At 44.1% G+C, this 20126-nt stretch overlaps 1 protein-coding gene across 4 annotated transcripts in view; it reads right to left on the reverse strand.

Moving 5' to 3' along the window:
• COL14A1 (collagen type XIV alpha 1 chain) overlaps nucleotides 1-20126 on the reverse strand; it is a 141838-nt gene that overhangs the window by 39777 nt on the left and 81935 nt on the right. For all 4 annotated transcript variants that reach the window (XM_053395376.1, XM_053395375.1, XM_053395378.1 and 1 more), the window contains 10 exons: nucleotides 19533-19607; nucleotides 19185-19324; nucleotides 17696-17819; nucleotides 17401-17544; nucleotides 15702-15866; nucleotides 13078-13116; nucleotides 10803-10941; nucleotides 5292-5434; nucleotides 4861-4970; nucleotides 4456-4614 (listed from right to left, as the gene is read on the reverse strand). In XM_053395376.1, the coding sequence (XP_053251351.1) occupies nucleotides 4456-4614; nucleotides 4861-4970; nucleotides 5292-5434; nucleotides 10803-10941; nucleotides 13078-13116; nucleotides 15702-15866; nucleotides 17401-17544; nucleotides 17696-17819; nucleotides 19185-19324; nucleotides 19533-19607 (1238 nt within the window). The remainder of the gene's footprint in view (nucleotides 1-4455; nucleotides 4615-4860; nucleotides 4971-5291; nucleotides 5435-10802; nucleotides 10942-13077; nucleotides 13117-15701; nucleotides 15867-17400; nucleotides 17545-17695; nucleotides 17820-19184; nucleotides 19325-19532; nucleotides 19608-20126) is intronic.

The raw sequence follows: 20126 nt of genomic DNA on the forward strand, positions 1-20126 counted from the left end.
GCAGGAGCAGGGACCAAGCAATGGGAGCTCACCCCCTTGCGGGGTTTTGAACCGCCGACCTTCTGATCGGCAAGTCCTAGGCTCTGTGGTTTAACCCACAGCACCACCCGCATCCCAGCTGGCATAGATTCTTGGCTTTTAATAGTGTAGTGGTTTTGACTTGAAACAATGCTTGCTCACAGGCCTCATCTGTACTGTACATTTAAAGGGGTATCATACCAGATTGAGCAGTCGTGACTTCTCCCCCAAAGTATCCTAGAAACTAGTTTGTTAAGGCTGCGGCAAGATGTTAGGAGACCCCTGTTGCTCTCAGAGACCCATTATTCCCCGAAGGGTTTAGCAATCAATCCTTCTTCCCAAGGAACTTTTAACGTCCTCCTGCTTGCTTTATGGCAGCTTCTTGTGTATAGGATTGCTTCCACAAGATCCTTACATTTCACATATTATAATATTTTTACAAACTTACTAAAAAGAGTGAATTTTAAAACTAGTATTTAGAAATATGTTCTATGTAAATCCCCTGTATGTGTGCGCGCGCTTAGGGGAATCACAGACTAAACATGATAAATTATTTTTTTACATCTTTTCAGCTGTTTCACATAATACGCCTCTTGTTGATACTTCTGTGTGCTCACAGGAATTCATCCCATCACAACAAATGAAAATGATATGCCCTTATTTCCTTATTGTATTTATTTATTTCACAACACTTTTATACTCCTTGTTTGTAATAAAAACCTCAAAGTGGGTTTCTTCTGTTTCATGGGTTAGTATTAATCAAACTAAGGATGCAATGTGATATTGCATTTATTTTTTTAAGTAAATTACCAAGAAACAGTGGTTTGAATTGATTTATTACATTGATGCTGAATCAGCCATTCTTCTGACTTTAAACTGTGACCTGGGTTGCGCTTTCTTATTCCAGCTGAGTTCCTAAACAAAGGTTTCTTTGTTTCTGAGGCATTTACTCGTGGACATTTACATTTATACTTCACGTGGTCAAGATTCAGATGCAGACAAATCCATAGAAATCTGTGAAGGATTGGACCGAACAGCAGTAAAACTCATGTGTGTGATTTGGACAGAATAAGCAAATGGCCTCTCTAGGGTGCTTTAAGGAACACAACATAAATGCAAAAAATATACTGCCCTAATTTGCTGGTGTCCACATGCAAGCTCTTGCATGTGCATAAGCAGACACATTCATGGAAGGGAGAGGAAAAAGCTCTATCTGAAGATGCAGAGAGGTCCTCTTCAATATAAATAGGGAAGCCTTTTTGTGGTCAGAGTATGTTCGTGTGAGCATCACAGTCTGCACATATCCAGGGATTAGTTGTCTGGGGTGCTCTTTGAACTTGATAAGTTGATTTAAATATCACAAAGCCTAGCCATCATTGTTGTTGTTGTTGTTTAGTCGTTTAGTCGTGTCCTACTCTTCGTGACCCCATGGACCAGAGCACGCCAGGCACTCCTGTCTTCCACTGCCTCCCGCAGTTTGGCCAAACTCATGCTGGTAGTTTCGAGAACACTGTCCAACCATCTCATCCTCTGTCGTCCCCTTCTCCTTGTGCCCTCCATCTTTCCCAACATCAGGGTCTTTTCCAGGGAGTCTTCTCTTCTCATGAGGTGGCCAAAGTATTGGAGCCTCAGCTTCATGATCTGTCCTTCCAGTGAGCACTCAGGGCTGATTTCCTTCAGAATGGATAGGTTTGATCTTCTTGCAGTCCATGGGACTCTCCAGAGTCTCCTCCAGCACCATAATTCAAAAGCACCAATTCTTCGGCAATCAGCCTTCTTTATTACTGAATATTAATGCTGCTTTGAAAGCATTGCAGTAGATTACAGCAAGTTTGAAGACGTTGGAGCTGCTGGAATGCTATTTATTTTGATTAACAATGATTTCCGCTGCATTTCTCCACAGTAAAATAGCTTCCTAATTTGTAATCAAGGTGCCAGGCATAGTTGAGAATATACCTTCCCTCCAGTAACAGCAAAAACCATGGCTGACCCCAGTGAAAAGGGACTAGACATCTGCCTGGGTTGGAGAAGACATGAGCACATCTGGGGGTTTACCTGCCTGAACCATAGAAAGCATTAAACCTTTGGATCCTCGAATTTGCATCATACAACACAGGCTTTATTAATGTTTAGGATAACATTGTAACTGATGTAATTGAGTGTACATTACGGAGCAACAGAGCTGTGTTTCGAAATGCATGCTTGCGGACTTACATAACCACCAACCAATTCACTTGAAGGCAACCAGCATTTTTCTGTGGGTGTAGATTTTGCTTTGTCATTTATCCTTCATACAGTTCTGATTCTCTTTAACAAAAGCCATCATTTCTTTCTTTTTCTTTCTACAAAAGGCCCTTTAACTGCAACTTTTTATAAGTTCATCTTTGTCTTTCCCTGTTGGAATGTAGTCACAAAGGTTGTTTTGTTCAATTGTTCTGTGAGGCTTGATGTATTCATTCCCATATTTAAGCCTGAGGCCTGAAAGCAAGTCTTCTTTTTCTAGCATAATTTTGGGATAAATATTCCTGACAGGTCAAGAAGGAGTAGGTCCAGTGCTTTTTTTTCTAAAAAAAATGTTTAGGGGTACTCTCATTTTCCTACTCATATTGAAATACTGCCCCTCAATGAGGCCAAACTTAGATTCACAAAATGTTTAGGGGTATGTGTACCCCCAGAAAAAAGCACTGAGTAGGTCTATTTTGAGTCTTTGTCCTATTAGGTTTAATGGAGCTTAGCTGCTCAGGAAAGGTCAAAGGCCATGGGTAGATTGTCCAACTTTGACACAAATCCACCTCTCATCCTATATCTTCAGCTTATTTCATTCTCTAATACCCAGAATGCAATGGTACTGTTCCTGAAGACATTTTTGGGGATGATGAATGGGAGATCCAGTCCTGGTAAGAGAAGGAGGGTTCGGTGTCTTGTGAAAGGATGATATAAAATCATTTGGAGGAAACAACAGTATAAGGGCAATGCTCTTCTTAGAATCACAAGTTTATGAACACCAGTACTTGCATACCACTTAAGAACTCATTATCACGATGACGGTGAAGAAGCAAGAGGGTCATCCAGTGTCCCTTTGCAAGAGGGAGATATGTTGGTATCTTTGGTAGCAAGCCAAGACGTATTTGCAATACATTTTGAGGATAAAATTGCTCACATTCCCCAAAATATGGACTCAGTGCTTAATGAAGTCCAATCTGTGAAGGCATCCAAAGCAAACAACTTTCAGTCTTCGAGGCTTGAGGCTGTTAACAAAGGTGCTTGGGCAGTCCACCTGTATGCTCAACCCTTTCACTTCCAACAAGTCGGTGTTTCAATGGGTCCAGGAGATGGTAAATGTCTTGTTAAAAGGGACTTGTACCACTTTCACGAAAATAATCCATAATTCAACCACCACCACTGGAGACCCTAACCCAGTCCCCAAAGAAACTATAGGCCAGTGGTTGACATCATTGTCCTGGGCATTGCGCTCAAGCAAGTGGTTGCCACACAACTCCAGAAACAATGGGATAGGATTGGTTTTCTAGATCCACCTTGATCAGTGTCAGGGAACTGCCATCGGTTGAGGAGGGAGAGAGGAAAAGCCAGATGGATTACAGAGAGCCCCCAAAGATCATGGAAAGCAGCTCCTCCTCTGCGGGGGAGAGTAACCACGCCTCCAGTGGAGAGGAGCTGTAGGGTTCGGAGGAGGCGAGGCGTTGCCAGGACACCTTGCCTGGGCAAAGCAGGGAGGAGAGAGGTCCACCGTTACCCACGCCCTCCTTGCGTAGTAAGCTTCCGCGCAGAGAGGGGAGGCGCAGACTGGGCGTCAAGAAATTACTTTGCTGGGGAAAGTTTAAGCCCCGCCCACTCACGGATTCTGCCAGTGAATGAGTCAGCCATGGGAGAGTGGTGCTCTGGACAGATAATGTTTGTTTTACACCAAAAGCAAGGCTTCACAGCCAAGCAGGGAGGTATTTGCCTGCTCGCTCTCGAGCAACCCCTTGGAAACCTAACAATCAGGTTTCAGGTTTGGTTGTGGGGATGGAAATTGTCCCATGGGGTGACTTTCACCGGGACAGGGAGAGCATGACCCTGTTGACTCTTTTAGATCTTTCAGCAGCTCCCATTATCACTGTCCATGGTGCCCTTCTGGCAAAACTATTCAATGTGGGTGTTGTAGAAATCAATGTCTCTAGGCATGGAATCATCTCTAGCATGTTAAGAACTTATTAAAAAGAGTTTTCCTGATACCCAAGGCAGATATTTAAATCTTCTCACTGTCAGCTTTCTATGTGAGCCAGAATTTCTCAGGCAAACATTTAAATGACCAAATAGCAGCTTTCTTTCTCATTACACACATTACATCATGAACATTATATTAATATGACAACCTTTTTTTTAAAAAAAGAAAATGCTCTCTTTTAGCTCAAAATACCAAGCTGCTTCACTTACTGGTGCAGAGTTGTCTCTTGGCCCTCTCGATCGAACCATTCTTCCCAGTACCTCTATCCCATCAGAAGTAATATTGCCTGCTGCATTGATCATCTTCTCACCCACTTGTTTGCAATCAATCACAACTTTAGCTGTAGTTTTGCTGATGACAACATGCAACTGAGGGAAGAGAATTATGTGTTTAATACCAAAAAAAAAGAAAAGAAAAGAAAGAAAGCCCAGAAAAATACATATAGGTTTTTTAAAAATTCAGCAACAACAGATACACCTGCTAATTCCCCATTCTAGCACTACTTTCGGTAGGAGGAAAGCAAAACCAGAAAAAAGTACATCAGTATTCAGAATATTATCACTTCTTTTTACACGATCTCATCCTTTCCCCAAGAATGTCTCAGCAAATCTCACCTTATGGAAACTTCCATAAAATATTTTCTTTATATCAGGTCCTTCAAAAGTGACAGTCTGGAATTCACCTTTGTAGTCGTAATTGAAGAAAGTCAATGTTTTGCCACCATCTGTGGAGCGTGAGACAGAACACGTTTCAGAGATATTTGCTTACAGTGTTTTTTAAAGGAGGAACATCAACTTAGATACCTTCGAGTAATTTATTTTCTTTAAAGGCTTCACCAAAATGATAAAATAGAAAATAGAAATAGGTTCTCATAAAAGGGCATGGGAACAATGTACAGGGGTACAAGTTATAAGTTTATTTTGGGGTGTGGCAGGGAATTCAGTGATGGCTTCCTTCGTCTCCTTGAATGGGAAGGCAGAATATAAACAAATCAAATCAATCAATCAATCAATCAAGGTCCATGATAAAGATACAATGAACATACTATCCAAAATGACTCCAACCAGTGGCTCATATTCTTCGTTCAGAATCTCCCAGAGAGCAAACGGTTCCTCGGGCGTTTCAGGGAGTATACGGAAGAGAAACGTAATGGTATAATCTGAAGGAAGTCCCTCTGGGTGTAGATATCTGTAAAAGGAAAATAAGGCTCCAGAAACTGATGTCATCACAGGAAATGGGGTCCTGAAAGCACATCTCCTCCCCACGCCCAGGTAGTAATTGCTCCTATCTTCTTGAATTAGCACTTCTGAGGCAAAAGGAAAGAACCAAAGAGCACTAATTTCAAACTGCTGCTTTTCTTTACTGTTAGGTTTGTTGTTAATTTTTGTGGTTTATATCTTTTATTTGAAAGCCACCTTATGTCTGATTTTATTATATGATGATGCATGCATGCATGCATGCATACATACGTACATACGTATACACTCAACATGTACATTACCAAAAAGCAGACATAGCTCTCAATGCATTTGTGATATGGCCCTTTGCTGATCATCTGGTTATGGAAAAGAAGACTGCTGCTGATAGGAAGTCTACTCAACTGAGCTTAGAAAGCAGTACAATGCTCTCACTGGCCTCATTCCAAAATGTTTAAGCTAGGGAGCCTACGGTATTCTCAGTTTTACATATAACCACCTATTTCTCCTTTAAAACTTTTAATTAAATGACCTGGAGGTCTGCCTACAGTAGACTTGCCTCTTCTAGTTAAGCCACCCTTAAGCTGTTAGAAGATGAGTGGCCGACTGCAGCAAACTTTTTTATAATTATATTTCTGATGTCATTTCACACATCTTGAAACTGACATGCAGAAAAGAGTCTAACCACATTGCAGCCTTCAGACTTGCTCCCGTGGGGCAATTTCATCTCTTTGGGATGACTCCAGAGGAAGTGGTTTAAGGAGGGCAGCCAAGAAGAGATGCTTAATGCCTTTGCTGAAGCGAAGCCTATGATACAGTAACAGCATTTCATAGGATTTCATTTCCTCCTCCAGTTACTTGACAGAGACCAACCAGAGAGTTACTGTGAGAGCTATCCACCTTGTGCGCAACCCAAGACTCAACACCACTTAAGCAAATGAAACATCAAGCACAGCATTGCGTCCCAGGTAGCATTTGCCACTTTAGGGTTGAATTTGAACACATTGTGTTTCTCTGAAAGTTCTCGAACACAGAATCTAAGCTGCACATAGGGACGCGGGTGGTGCTGTGGGTTAAACCACAGAGCCTAGGACTTGCTGATCAGAAGGTCGGCAGTTCGAATCCCTGCGACGGGGTGAGCTCCCATTCCTCGTTCCCTGCTCCTGCCAACCTAGCAGTTCAAAGGCACGTCAAAGTGCAAGTAGATAAATAGGTACCGCTCCAACGGGAAGGTAAACTGCGCTTCCGTGCGCTGCTCTGGTTCGCCAGAAGCGGCTTAGTCATGCTGACCACATGACCCAGAATCTGTATGCTGGCTCCCTCGGCCAATAAAGCAAGATGAGCGCCGCAACCCCAGAGTCGGTTACGACTGGACCTAATGGTCAGGGGTCCCTTTACCTTTGCCTTTACCTTTAAGCTGCACACGCCTAATCAGGTATGGCCCAAACTCTGTGGCAGTAATTTGTTCTCACATGAATAAAGCAATCTTTTGTCTTGCTCTTATCTCAAAGGCTCAGAGGATCTTTCAAGAACATGTTTTTAACAATGAATTAAACATATAAGACAGGGAAAAGGGCATCTTGTGAAAGGAATAAAGACATTTCTTACTGTCTTTAACGCTCAGCTTGGGGAAGGCTGAAATAAGGGCTGTGTGCGCAGTGCCAACCTGTTTCGTTCTGGCTAAGCATGACTTACATTTTCAAAACAACATGGCATGCTCTACAGCAGGGATGGGGAAATATTTTCAGCCTAAGGGTCACATTTCCTTGTGAGAAACTTTCCAAGGTCTGTTTGCCGGTAGTGTGGGGGACCAGAGGCAAAAGTGGGCAAAGCCAAAGGCAAAAAGACCCAGGCCTGTCTCTTAACCTTTGTACAGTAGGCTACATTTCTGTCACATGAAAACCAGAGCCTTCTAAACCCCAAAACACACACACCCTCTCCATCCAGGCCAACAAGGGGAATTATCACAATCACATCTAGTCAAGGAAAAGGAGCCACGCAAGGAGGGCGCAGAGCAAGATCTGTAAAGGGTGGGGCCTGAGGAGAGGGAGGGTGGCCTGGGGAGCAGGTGTGTCCTAGGGAGAGTTCTGAAGGCCACATTTGGGCCCAGTCCTAAGGTTCTCCACCAATGCAAGTGGTCTTGGGCAGGATTCACCTAACAAGCCTCGTCTGTGGTAAAGATTTCTGCTTGTGCAGAAAAACAACCCCGCAAGGACTTTTGCGGGGAGTGGATGGTCGTGGAGCACACCCATGGTCCTCACTGGGACAGGATAATACTACTACAACAACTACTACTACTGCTACTAATTTATTTGTACCCCACCCATCTGGCTGGGTTTCTCAACAGAACATTAAAAACACAATAAAACATCAAACATTAAAAACTTCCCTAAACAGGGCTGCCTTCAGATGTTTTCTAAAAGTCAGATAGTTGTTTATTTCCTTGACATCTGATGGGAGGGCGTTCCACAGGGTGGGCACCACTACCGAGAAGGCCCTCTGCCTGGTTCCCTGCAACCTCATTTCATGCAGGGAGGGAATTGCCCTTGGCGCTGGACCTCAGTGTCTGGGCTGAAAGATGGGGTGGAGAGGCTCCTTCAGGGTGGCTGAGGCCATTTAGAGCTTTAAAGGTCAACACCAGCATTTTGAATTGTGCTTGGAAACGTACTGGGAGCCAATGTAGGTCTTTCAGCCACATTGGGATACAGCTTCCTCCCATATGTCTCCTGCATCCCCTGAAATTGGCTCGAGTGTGGGAGCAGGAGAACGCAGAGAACAGTGAACAGGGGGAGGGGAATATTCCATCTAGCAAGCACAAATCATTGTGCAGACAGAACAATTGGAAGTGTGCCATGCTGAACCCACCCTGTAAGTTCCCACTTCTTCCAGCACCGAATGCCACGTTACAATCTGTGCTCTCCCACAAGCCTTGCCTTTTCTAATCACCACCATTTTCAGAATCCACACATGGGTTGAGTTAGCTTTATCTCTCCACTTAAGCAGCGTGCTTCCCTTCCCAAGTTAAATCCTGCTCTTGGACTCAACTTTCTCTGAAACTCAATATGCTCCTCTCTCGTGTTTTCAGCACTCAGCCCTCATGCCAGAGTGTGACATATGACGAGGGGTTTTAATGAATACAGATATATATATATATATATATTAAGGGGCAAGCACGTTGGTTTGGCCAAGGTAAAGATTAATACTGGTAACATTCCAGAGGCAGTCCGGGCAGACTTGCGTTACAGGAGAGATGCTTACTGTAAATGTTTGGAAGGAGGGTCCTGCCCACGACTTCTTCTTGGGAAGCAAGCAAAAGCTTGGTTCAAGAATAATAATACTATAGCTAGATGCCCTAATTCAGACAGCTCCGAGAACAGTGCTACTCACAGACCTTCCACTTGACCCCTTCCTCTGTCAATCAAATGACTGACAGGAGGCAGGAATGTGACATCTGGAGAACTAAAGAAATCCCCTCTCGCCAGTAGTGGGGAGGGATTGTGCCTCCCAAGCAGATTTTGGATTTGGGATACTTATTTCATAATCAACCAGGTACACTGGGGGGTGGAGAGAATTCCATAGATCTAGAGAAACTTGCATGTGATGGGGGAAATTCTGCACATGGAAATGTATTCTGTTGTGCAGAAGATCTTGCACTTGATTGTGCTCAGAGATGATAAAGCTGGGAAACACTGAGCATGTGAGTAAGTAACACACAATGACCACTCCCCGCATAAAACGGGGGGCGCCCTTTGCGTGGACGCATGCAGCCCCTGGATCTGGAGCGGCTCCATCAACACAGGCTTGGCTTCGCCTTCCCCCGGGTGGGATACCTGGAGGTCTCCGCCTACCTCAGTCAGTTGTCCAATCCCGCCTGGGGGAAGCGTTGCCAAGGAGACCAGGCCAAGTAGGGGAGGGACTACCTGCCCACACAATAGAGGGAGGATCTTACCTGGGAATCCTCACTTTGCTCCAGAGCTTCTCCCCCCCTACCCACCCTCAGTTAAGTCTTATTTTGCAGGTTAACTTTTCTTCACAGGTATGCGGGTGCTGCTACGTCAAGGTTGCTGTTAAAGGGCCAGAAAGGAATTCCCCTGCTTTGGCAGGTTTTGCCTTTCCCGTAGCAAAACGTCACAACTTTGGCGGTATCAGGCCTTGGGTGGAATCCTTTAGTCTTCCTCTTTGCAGCGGCGATACCAGGGTTCCCCGTTAAAGGGGTTTTCTGAGGCGAGGCTCAGAAATGACGCTGAGAGGTCATCATTGCTCTCCCCTGCGGCGGCGGCGTAACAGGGGCGGCAATCTCTGCTTGAACATATGTTCTCCAGAGCCGGCCCATCCCCCTTCCCACACACTGGATAACCCTGATGTTCCCTAGGTCCCCGGCTGGGGGCTGGGGAGGGATAATGCCCAATGCCTGAGCCAAGGTCTACCCACACCTGAAATATAATAAAGTTGTGGCCAATTTAATCCCATAGCATGCTGTCTTGAGTTGTTATTCCATATGAAGGGGGGGCACCTGGGATCTGGGGAACTCCGCCTGTCCACACAAATAAGTAACTCACTACCATTCTGCATTTTCCTGAACTGCAAGGTGCTGCAGTTTCTTCATTTCTTCTCCCCAAAAAACACTGTCCTGTTTGCTTAGTGAGATTGCTTCATTTGCATCCATAAAATCCCTCTCCTTTTCACCAGTGAAAACATTTACCGCCATGCCCCCAAATAACTTGAAACCTTTGCTATTTTTTGTAATGGTTAAATACCATACAGAGCTTCTGAAATGGGCCCTATATATTTTGCTACCTGAGGCAGAAACTCAAATGTCACTCTCTGTTACTCCAGAGGGTCTTCCAATCATTCAGAGCAGATTTTGGGGGTGCACGATGTTATGTACTGAAGTTCTCACCCTGGACCAGCAGGGGGATACTGTAGATAGTTATGCAAATAAGGGATCGAAAGTGACGTTCAGTGATTGGATAGTTTTAGAAAATTGTTACAGTTATGTTGTACTGGAGCTCTATATAAGCAGGCTGGCTGAACCCTTCAGTTCAGTTCTGTTCTGGCCTGTGAATAAACAAGAGCTGTTTGAAGAATCGCTGTGTCGTCTGATATGTTCACCCACATCTTAACACACAGTGAGGCTGCAGAGGGAGGAGAGGAAAGAAAAGCCCCATGGGATCTCACTCACAATTTGTTACCCAAAATCTGAGCTTGAGGTGGATTGCCTCTGTTGCCTAATGGTAGGGCCCGCTCTTACAAATCCAGTATTCAGATGCAGATTTAGAAAATGTTGCTATGGTTTAGCTTTCATGAGCTTTGGCTACAATTACACCAACATATTTTAAGAATACATCTAGAGTCCATACTTGGTTGGCTGGGAAACCAAAGCATCCTTATGCAGTCTGTAGCAGGAGTAGGCATTAAATGTTCCAGGCTCCATAGAAACCCCTTCCACAGTTGCAAACTCTTTTTCCACCAAACCAAACATCTCCATCATTTTGAATCCTGAAAAAGATAAGACGTGTCACTGACTTCTCTTAATGTGGCTTGGGAGTGAAAATGACTGAAGATTTATACCACCGCTAAGTTTACTAGCATGGGCACATTTCCCTGGGAACTTTCATATCACAAAACCCTATAAAATAATGTAAGAAGGTGGTCGTCAACTTGCTCAAGTGTCATATGTTTTAATGGTGCTTGAAAGGAAAGTGGAAAAGGTTGTCAGCTAAAAGCGATTGGAACATGGCGTTGCCCAGTAGTGAATTCTCCTCCAACTGAAAGCTGCTGAACAAAATGGCAGGAATTGTCGTCGTTGTTGGCATCCATCTGTCTAGAGAGACAATGGAGTGCGCCTCCAGGGGACAAAGTCAAAACATTGCATTAGAAGCACTGCAGTGACTTTCTAAGGTATGTAAGTCTGGGCGGCATGTATGGAGGTCCTGGGCAGCCCAGATGACAAGACCCCTCTCTCAGCCTCATTGATGCGGTCCAAAAGGAGGCGAGCAATACATTTGGCACTAGCTTGGCTTAAGGAGTTGCTGGAAGGAGGCGTACAAGGCTTCTGACAGGAATTAAACCTTTTTAAATACAAAGCATGAGCTCTAGAGAATGCATATTTATTTATACTGCTGTAAGTTGAGCAGCATGGAAAAAAATAGATTTGCAATAGAATCATTATGGTCTTTCATAGCTCAGGTTCTCCAATGGAGTTTGTGCATAAGAGGCCAGCTTGGCCCTGAGAATGAAGTATTTAGGTTGGAGACTTTGTTTCAAGGTGCTTAGTCTTCCCGAACTCTCCTATGTGACCTTGACCAATCATTGACTGCATTTGGTGTAATGATAAACTATAGTTTATTGGAATGAGTCTCATGCTCACATTCTCTCCCTTCCCTGCTCCTGCAGTGTAGCTCTAAAAGGGTTGGAAGATTTCGGTTCTGTCTTCAATTAGCCTCAGTTTAGTATTACATCTGAACCCTGACTGTGACTACTCTTGACTATGATTTATTGAAAGAAGACAGCTTCAGAGTTGGCTTGTTTCATCAAACTATAGTTAAAACTAACCACCAGTTTGATCAGTATTGGACACGGCGCTAAATTGCAACTAGTCAAATGTAGAAGCAAAAGCTTCTGATCTCCTCAAGCCCTTGCCAAAGGGGAATAGAGGAGAGAGGAGAACATGAGCCCAAGGTTTGCCCAGACACGTTCAGGCAACCATCAGCCATAAATCATTACTTCCAATGAAGCTGCTGTCTCTTATTATCTGAGCCCAGCAGTAATTTCCTCACTAGATTTGTTGCAAGCTGAAGTCCTGTAGTGTGTGTGTGTGTGTGTGTGTGTGTGTGTGTGTGTGTGATGCCATGAATGATTGACACGGCCCTGGCAGAGTGTGCCAGACAGTCTCATTATGTGACTACACCTTTTAACAGTTGAACAATAAACCTTTCCAGAGCAGTAGTATTTTTAATGTTATTTTTAATCTTTTGTTGGAAGCCGCCCAGAGTGGCTGAGCAAACCCAGCCAGATAGGCGGGGTATAAATAATAAATTATTATTAAATTTGTTATGTACTGAGCTGAATCCTAGAACAAAAGGATCCAGAATGCAGCAGTCTGATTGGTCTGCAGGAGCCACCCAATCCAGCTCCAGGTGGAAGTGAATCAGCGAGCTGATTGGCCTGCAAGAGCAGCCAATCAGGTTTCTGGAGGAGGTGAATCCGCAACCTGATTGGCCTACAGGAGCACCCCGGAATTAGCCAATCCCACGGGGCCCATTGTGTAAATAATGTATATATAGCTAGACATTTTGGGGAAAGTTTCATTCATTGCTACTATAAGCTGAATAAAGAGCATGAAATTCACACTCGACTCTATTTCAAAATAATTAGTAGTAGGCATGTCAGTTAGGGAAGTATCTGCAAATGAGAAATATAATCTTTTAAACAATTAACAGAAGATGAAGAGTCCGAGGGAGTGTTAGGGAAGCAGATACAGCAAGGTCTGCTCCTGTCAGTCTCTCCCCACTCCCAATTTCACGTGTTTAAATTTGTGCTTTAAACTTGTAAGCCACCTTGGGTGCCTTGGCAGGAAGGCAATATAGAAATGCAAATGAAGGAAGGAAGAAGGAATATATAGAAATACTATACCTGCTAGGCTGTTGCCATCTTTATAAACCAATGGGCAAGCTGCAAAAAGGAAGAAGAGAATATCTTTAAGCCTTGAAAGAGAGAGAAAAATGGTTGGCTACACGACATATTTCTAAATGGAAACCAAAATCTGTGCTATGAGATCAATAGACACCAGGACCTTGATGTGCAGTTTGGCACATGCATGCACACACACAAAACAAAAACCCCAATGAACATCTAACCTCCAGTAAACAATGATAGTTTTACACTGTTGGTTTTAACTTCAGTCTGCAATAGCATTGTTTTAATTTGGTTCTTAGCTAATTTTATTATTGTGAATCACTCTGGGCTCCCTTTGGCGAGGAAGGGTGGATTATACCTTTTAATTAAGGAGCAATAAAAAATAGTAAGTGCTATGAGGAACCTCTGTTTTCATTCTGGTCCCTGTTAACTGTGGAAAAACATTGCCTCAGAAACATTCCAGGGCTGTAGTTGTCATGACTCCCTCGATGCCTTCAGGTTCAGATGAGGAGGGAGATGAGAAGGAATTGGGGGAGAGAAGAGGCGGGAGCAGGTGGAAACCCTTCCCTCCCTCTGAGAAACACTGTTGAGAGTCCCAGCTGCTCCTTCCTCTCCTCCTGTGGCAGAGAGAGCGCTGTCGGAGTCTGGGCATGGCTCAAAGCCACTGCCTGGGGTGACTGCACAGGAATGAGTTGGAGAATCAGGTCTGACACTCTCTCCCCAGACAAGGCAACACCTCTGGAGAAGGAAGAAGATGCACCCACCCAAACATTGTGCCCGCTTGCATCCCACGGGAATAGAGATTCTCTCATGTAAGGGCTTTGCCCCAACCTAGCTTTAAAGGCTGGCAGGTGAGCATGAATAACTTGTAGGAACAATCTGTGCAGTCTTGACACTGAGGTCCAGCTCCAAGGGCCTTCTGGCGGTTCCCTTTCTGCAAGAAGCGAGGTTACAGGGAACCAGGCAGAGGGCCTTCTCGGTAGTGGCACCCTCCCTGTGGAATGCCCTCCCATCAGATGCCAAGGAAATAAACAACTACAGTCATACCTCATGACTTCAGGTTGAACGTTTTCAGGTTGCGTCCCGCAGCGACTTGGAAGTACCAGAAAGGGTTACTTCCAGGTTTCGCCACTCGCGCATGCAGAGACGCACAAAATGACGTCACGCGCATGCGCAGAAGTGGTGAATTGTGATCCGTGCATGTGCAGACGTGGGTTGTGTTCTGCTCGTGTTGTGAACGGGCCTCCAGAACGGATCCCATTCGCAACCAGAGGTATCACTGTATCTGACTTTTAGAAGACATCTGAAGGCAGCCCTGTTTAGGGAAGTTTTTAATGTTTGATGTTTTATTATTTTTTTATATTTGTTGGAAGCTGCCCAGGGTGGTTGGGGCAACCCAGTCAGATGGGCTGGGTACAAATAATAAAATTATTGTTGTTGTTATCACTGATCTTGGACTCGTGAACCTCAACCCGTGCTCCTAGACCAGGCTCTTCTCTGCCAACCCTATGCCTTGAGAGAGCTCTGAGACCGAATCGGCTCCTTTCCTGCTGCCGAGTCTATACCATTACTCTGCTTCAATAAAGGCCACTTCCTTATTTACAAATAAGAGCATCTGCTGTCATGATTTGGAGCCAGGGCAGCGGTGTGGAAGCAACCCTAATCTGAAATGTGACAGGAAGCACATTCTGCTACATAGGTTTGATTGCAAAAGGATTGCAAAAAAGGTGAAGTACATAATTGTTCAGGGGCTTTTCCTTCGAATGCACAGAGTTCAACTGTTACTATCATACTGCAGGAGTGTCATACACTACCACAGTTAGCGAAACATCGTTTTTATACGCTGTTTGGACAATAAACTTATTATTGAGGGGAAGTGTGTGGAACAGGTCTCGGTGTTTCGATTTCTGGGAATGGAGTTGAGAGATGACCTAACCTGGGGAGAAAACAGCAAAGACCTGATGAAGAGAGCACAGCAGAGGTTATATTTTCTGAGAATCCTCCGGAAAAACAATCTCTCAAAGTACCTGCTGATGGCATTTTACCATTGCACTGTGGAGAGCGTACTAACTTATGGTCTGTGTGTGTGGTTTGGGAGCTGCATGGTCAGGGGAAAGACAATGCTGTCCAGGGTTGTAAAGACTGCAGAGAGAATAATTGGGTGCAACTCTTCCCACCTTAGATCAAATCTATGCTGCCAGGTGCCAAAAGAAAGCGGCAGAGATAGTGCAGGATAGTACGCACCCGGAAATGATCTCTTTCAGCTTCTGCCTTCTGGAAGAAGGTACAGGGTTACAAAGGCCAGGACTAGCCGTCTGAGAAACAGTTTCTACGCAAATGCAATTCTGGTTCTAAACGCAGCATAAGGGGTCTCTATAGTATAGTGTATTTTTTAGTATAGTGTATTTTATAGTATAGTATAGTGTATTTTAAAATGGGGTTTCAGAGTTTTTAGGGGTTTTTATAGTATAGCATAGTGTATTTTAAAATGGGGTTTCAGAGTTTTTAGGGGTTTTTGAATGTTTTATGTAGTTTTTCAAATCCATTGTTCTGTATGGGACAATGACAATAAAGATATCGTATAAACAGAAGCAGATAAAAATGAAGTCTTAATCGCTAACTTGCTGATGCTGTCTCGCAGACAAAAGTGATCAGTTCATCTTCAATCTTCTTAAAGGCATCAAAGTCGTCCACAAAGAAGACATGCCTGTCACTAGGCTTGCTGCCAATGTTAACCAGTTCTGAATAGTCAGCATCTGCTACTCCAATGGCAAATATGCTGAACCCTAAGTTGGAGGGAGAAAAACACATAAAAAAAGCCTCAGATGCAACAACCGTTCTTCCTCTTGCGAATCTTTTAACTAAACGCAGTACGGAAAAATAAAACCAGTTTTCTCCATCGCACACCAGAAAGCACAAATTCACTTCTCCACCCCAATAAACATCACCAGATTACTCTTTCAGCACTTTCATAAAAGGACTCTCCCTTTAGCCAGCCAAGAAAAAGGAATTCTCTCCCTTCAACCAGCCAAGTTTATTTTAGGAACAGAAACTACGTAGTGTGTCCAACAGACAAAGAAGCACACAGATTAATTTCCCTTTTTTCTTTCAATAACGTATGACCTAATTCTAACACTTGCTTTGCCAACACACCAATCCTGCAAGTTAGGGTGTCTTGACCATTGTGCCAACACAATGCAACAGACTAGGGGCTTGAGCCATTGGTGCACTGAACCCACAATTTTATTTTATTTTTAGATTGGTGGATGCTAGTTTAATAGCCCATGCCCCAGATACAGAAACTACTGCGTAAGAGAAGAGAAAGAGACTTGAGACTCCAATAATTGCAGCATCTTCTGCATTTTATCCCACACTAGCAAAAATCACTGACACATATACGGTGAGAAAGCTCATTTGACTCTCTCTACCTGATTTTTAGGGACGCGGGTGGCGCTGTGGGTAAAAGCCTCAGCGCCTAGGGCTAGCCGATCGAAAGGTCGGCGGTTCGAATCCCTGCGGCGGGGTGCGCTCCCGTTGCTCGGTCCCAGCGCCTGCCAACCTAGCAGTTCGAAAGCACCCCCGGGTGCAAGTAGATAAATAGGGACCGCTTACCGGCGGGAAGGTAAACAGCGTTTCCGTGTGCTGCGCTGGCTCGTCAGATGCAGCTTTGTCACGCTGGCCACGTGACCCGGAAGTGTCTCCGGACAGCGCTGGCCCCTGGCCTCTTGAGTGAGATGGGCGCACAACCCTAGAGTCTGTCAAGACTGGCCCGTACAGGCAGGGGTACCTTTACCTTTACCTTACCTGATTTTTATGAGAACACCTATAAAAGTGACAGGTAGGTAGCGGGTTGGTCTGCTGTAGTGGAAACAAAATTTTAAAAAATCCTTCCAGTAGCACCTTAGAGACCAACTAAGTTTGTCATTGGTATGAGCTTTCGTGTGCATGCACACTTCTTCAGATGCATGCACACCTATAAAAGTGGTTAATGGATGGTTGAAGAGTCTGCATATATCAGCAAAAGAGAAGCCCGAGAGAGAGAGAGAAAAGCAATTATGTGCCTTGCAAATTGCTTCCTTTCAAAACATACATCAAGCAAACCAATCACATGGAGCACTACTTTGCCACTTGCTTTTAAATTTTGTATTTTATGAAAGACCTCCTGAGACAGTTAAGTTGGAACAGGTAATTCTTAAGAGAATGGCCATTTACCACCAATATCAGAGGGAAGATGGGCAACAGAAGCCTATTGCATTCATGTCCTGCTTGGGGAGTTTGGCCTGATCCAGGTGAGCTTTTCTTACGTCCCTATCTTCTTACCATCTAACTGCATCTCTCTGGCGACTTTGTTCACATCATCCTGTGATCGCCCATCTGTGATCACTACCAAAACCTTTGGGATCCCCTTTCTGGTCCCTGAGTCAATAGTAAATAAGGCCTGTTGGGCATGTTTAATTGCCTTGCCTGTAAAGAAGAAGAAGAAAAGGGGAGTAACATAAAGAGCGTGCAGAAGTGTCTTTATTTAATTTCTATCTCTCTCCACAAAAAACATGGCCCCGACGACGCCCTTTGTTGAAATCAGCAATGACAAAACCTACCTGGCAATCTAGCTCACCTGTTTTGGTATTTCCTCCCTTGTATGCTATGTGCTGGATGGCCTCCAGAAGTGTTTCTTTCGTTCGATAGGCATTCAGTTTAAATTCTGTCCTGGGATCATCACTGAACTGAGCAATGGCCACCTTCATAGGAAAAAACATCTCACTCATTTATGGCAGACACAGCAGGGGCAAGTGAGAACTGGTTGGGATCCACACTCTCTCAGACACACTTACACACCTCAGGTAGCGGTAAATTTTGAAGTTTAGGAGCCTCATCGTGAGAGCCACCACAGCGACACCTCCAACGAGAGTCCCAAAATGCAGGCAGTTGTGTAGATCCATTATTACACAAACATCAAAGATCAGTAATATATAATACCAAATATATTAGGATCAGCATAACTTCAAACTTAGACGTAGTTTCCTGCCAGTAAGCTCCACTGCCCTTAGTGGTGTTTACATCTGACTGCATAGGTTCTGACTGCTTGTAGAACACATTGAGCTTTAATAAAAGATCTTCAGCCAGTTGAAATGCAACCTTTAGCTTTGAATTTGCAAAGAAGTGTTACCCTTTCAACTGGTGGCATGAAGCAGGTAGCCCATCAAAGAAAAAGAAAGAAGTAACCAGCCTCTGCTTGTTCCTTCTGTGCTAATCTATCACAAACAAACTTGAAAGCCTCATTATCAGTGCCAAAGGAAGGAGGGCATATCAGTTACCCTGGTACTCTGGCAGATGATATAACCATTCTTGGTCTGCAATATCTGGAGATGTGTTTCCCCTGCATTGCACTGCTGCCCTCAAGAGCTCTATAACTTGCATCAGATGCAAGAAGGATAAAGTGGCAAACCCAACCTGCTTACTTCCTGCTTGGGTCACGAGAAACATGGACACCAGACTCCTCTTTTCTCATGTGTCCACCTTTCTAAAGACCACCATCTAGTCAAAGAAGAATGAAACAGTGGCAAGTGGGAGATAAACTGAATGGGCGTTTACACTGGACCCTCCTCCCTTGAACAGAGGTGGCCAGTATAGCTTACAGCTGCTCTCTATGATACTTTGCTCATCAACGCGTCTCACTGAATTCTGTGTAAATAAAGAGCCTTAGTCCTCCCAATAGGAGCTATGTGAACACCTGCCATCTCCCAGTCGTGTTGAAGTCAGCTTGTGTGGCCCACTTTGAAGACCACAGCAAGCCTTCAAATTTCAGCAGACTTGCTTGGAAGTGTGCTATGCAAAAAATAACCTACGTCATAAACTTACAGGTGGGTGTGTTTGGAATTGAGGTGTTAGGGGAACTTCAGTAACACAGTGAGTCTCTGTACAGGAATTAATGACACTCTGGAATAGAAATATTTACAGATCTAAAGAAATATCCTACTGCATGCTTTTCAAAAGCGTTTGCCATAATATCGTATTTTCATTCATCCCATTCCAAGCCTCCTTTGAATTAAATGTTTGCTCACGTTTTGAATCCTGTTAATTCTTTCTCACACTCACTCACTCACCTGAGTTCCATCAGGGCCAATTTTATCAAGAGCTCCAACAGTGCTGTACAGGAAGCCAATGATTTTGTTGAAATTGTCATCTCCGATACTCCATGAGCCATCCACCAAAAAGACAAGGTCAGCCTTCGCAGCTTTGCAAACTAAAGACATACAAAGTACTTTGGAATCAAAAAAGATAGCAGGTTTCCCATCCTAAAGTGATGCCCCAATAAATGCTAGGATCTCACTGAGTAACTATGAGCTCTACCCTGGAGAATAATAATAAAAAAACAGCTTTCAAAACAGAAGAATCCTTAAGATAATCATTGCATCATTCACACCTGTTACTCTGCTACAGAAAGACCTTACCTTCCTTTGCAGGAGGAATTGTAGGCTGTGGAGTGGTGGTTGAAGGAGTTGGTGGTGGTTGGGTTGGGAATGGCACTAGAAACAGAAAAAAAGAACAGTAAGAGGAAGCTTGACTGTGTAAGCAGGTCAATTGTGAAAGCATTATTCGAATATTGGGAGAATGCAGAAAATGTGAATGTTTTGTTATATGCCCAGCTCATATTGTACTGAGCCCAGAATTTGGCTTGCTGAGAATCTCAGCTTTCCTCTGTTTCAAAAAGGAGTTGCAAGCCCTCATGGCTGCAAAGATTCACCTAAAATCTGGAAGGCCTCACAGTCCATCTCCACTGGCAAAGTCTAAATGCATATAATTTCACTGACGAAATATAACTTGCGGTGCTCCTTCTGGTTCATCTTGCAGGGCTGGTGCAGTCTTTAGCACCACACAGGCATTTGAGTCAAGTTTAAGGTTATGATGGTGAGAGCAGTTTGATACTTACCCCCAACAATCAATACACATCCCTAAGGCAGAGGGTAGGAAATGGGAGTTTGGAGGGGGGATTTAATCAATATTAGATATGCATAATATTCGGCCCAAACACACATCAGTATTCT

The sequence above is a fragment of the Podarcis raffonei genome, chromosome 7 (assembly GCF_027172205.1).
Source record: "Podarcis raffonei isolate rPodRaf1 chromosome 7, rPodRaf1.pri, whole genome shotgun sequence".
NCBI classification, from domain to species: Eukaryota; Metazoa; Chordata; class Lepidosauria; order Squamata; family Lacertidae; genus Podarcis; species Podarcis raffonei.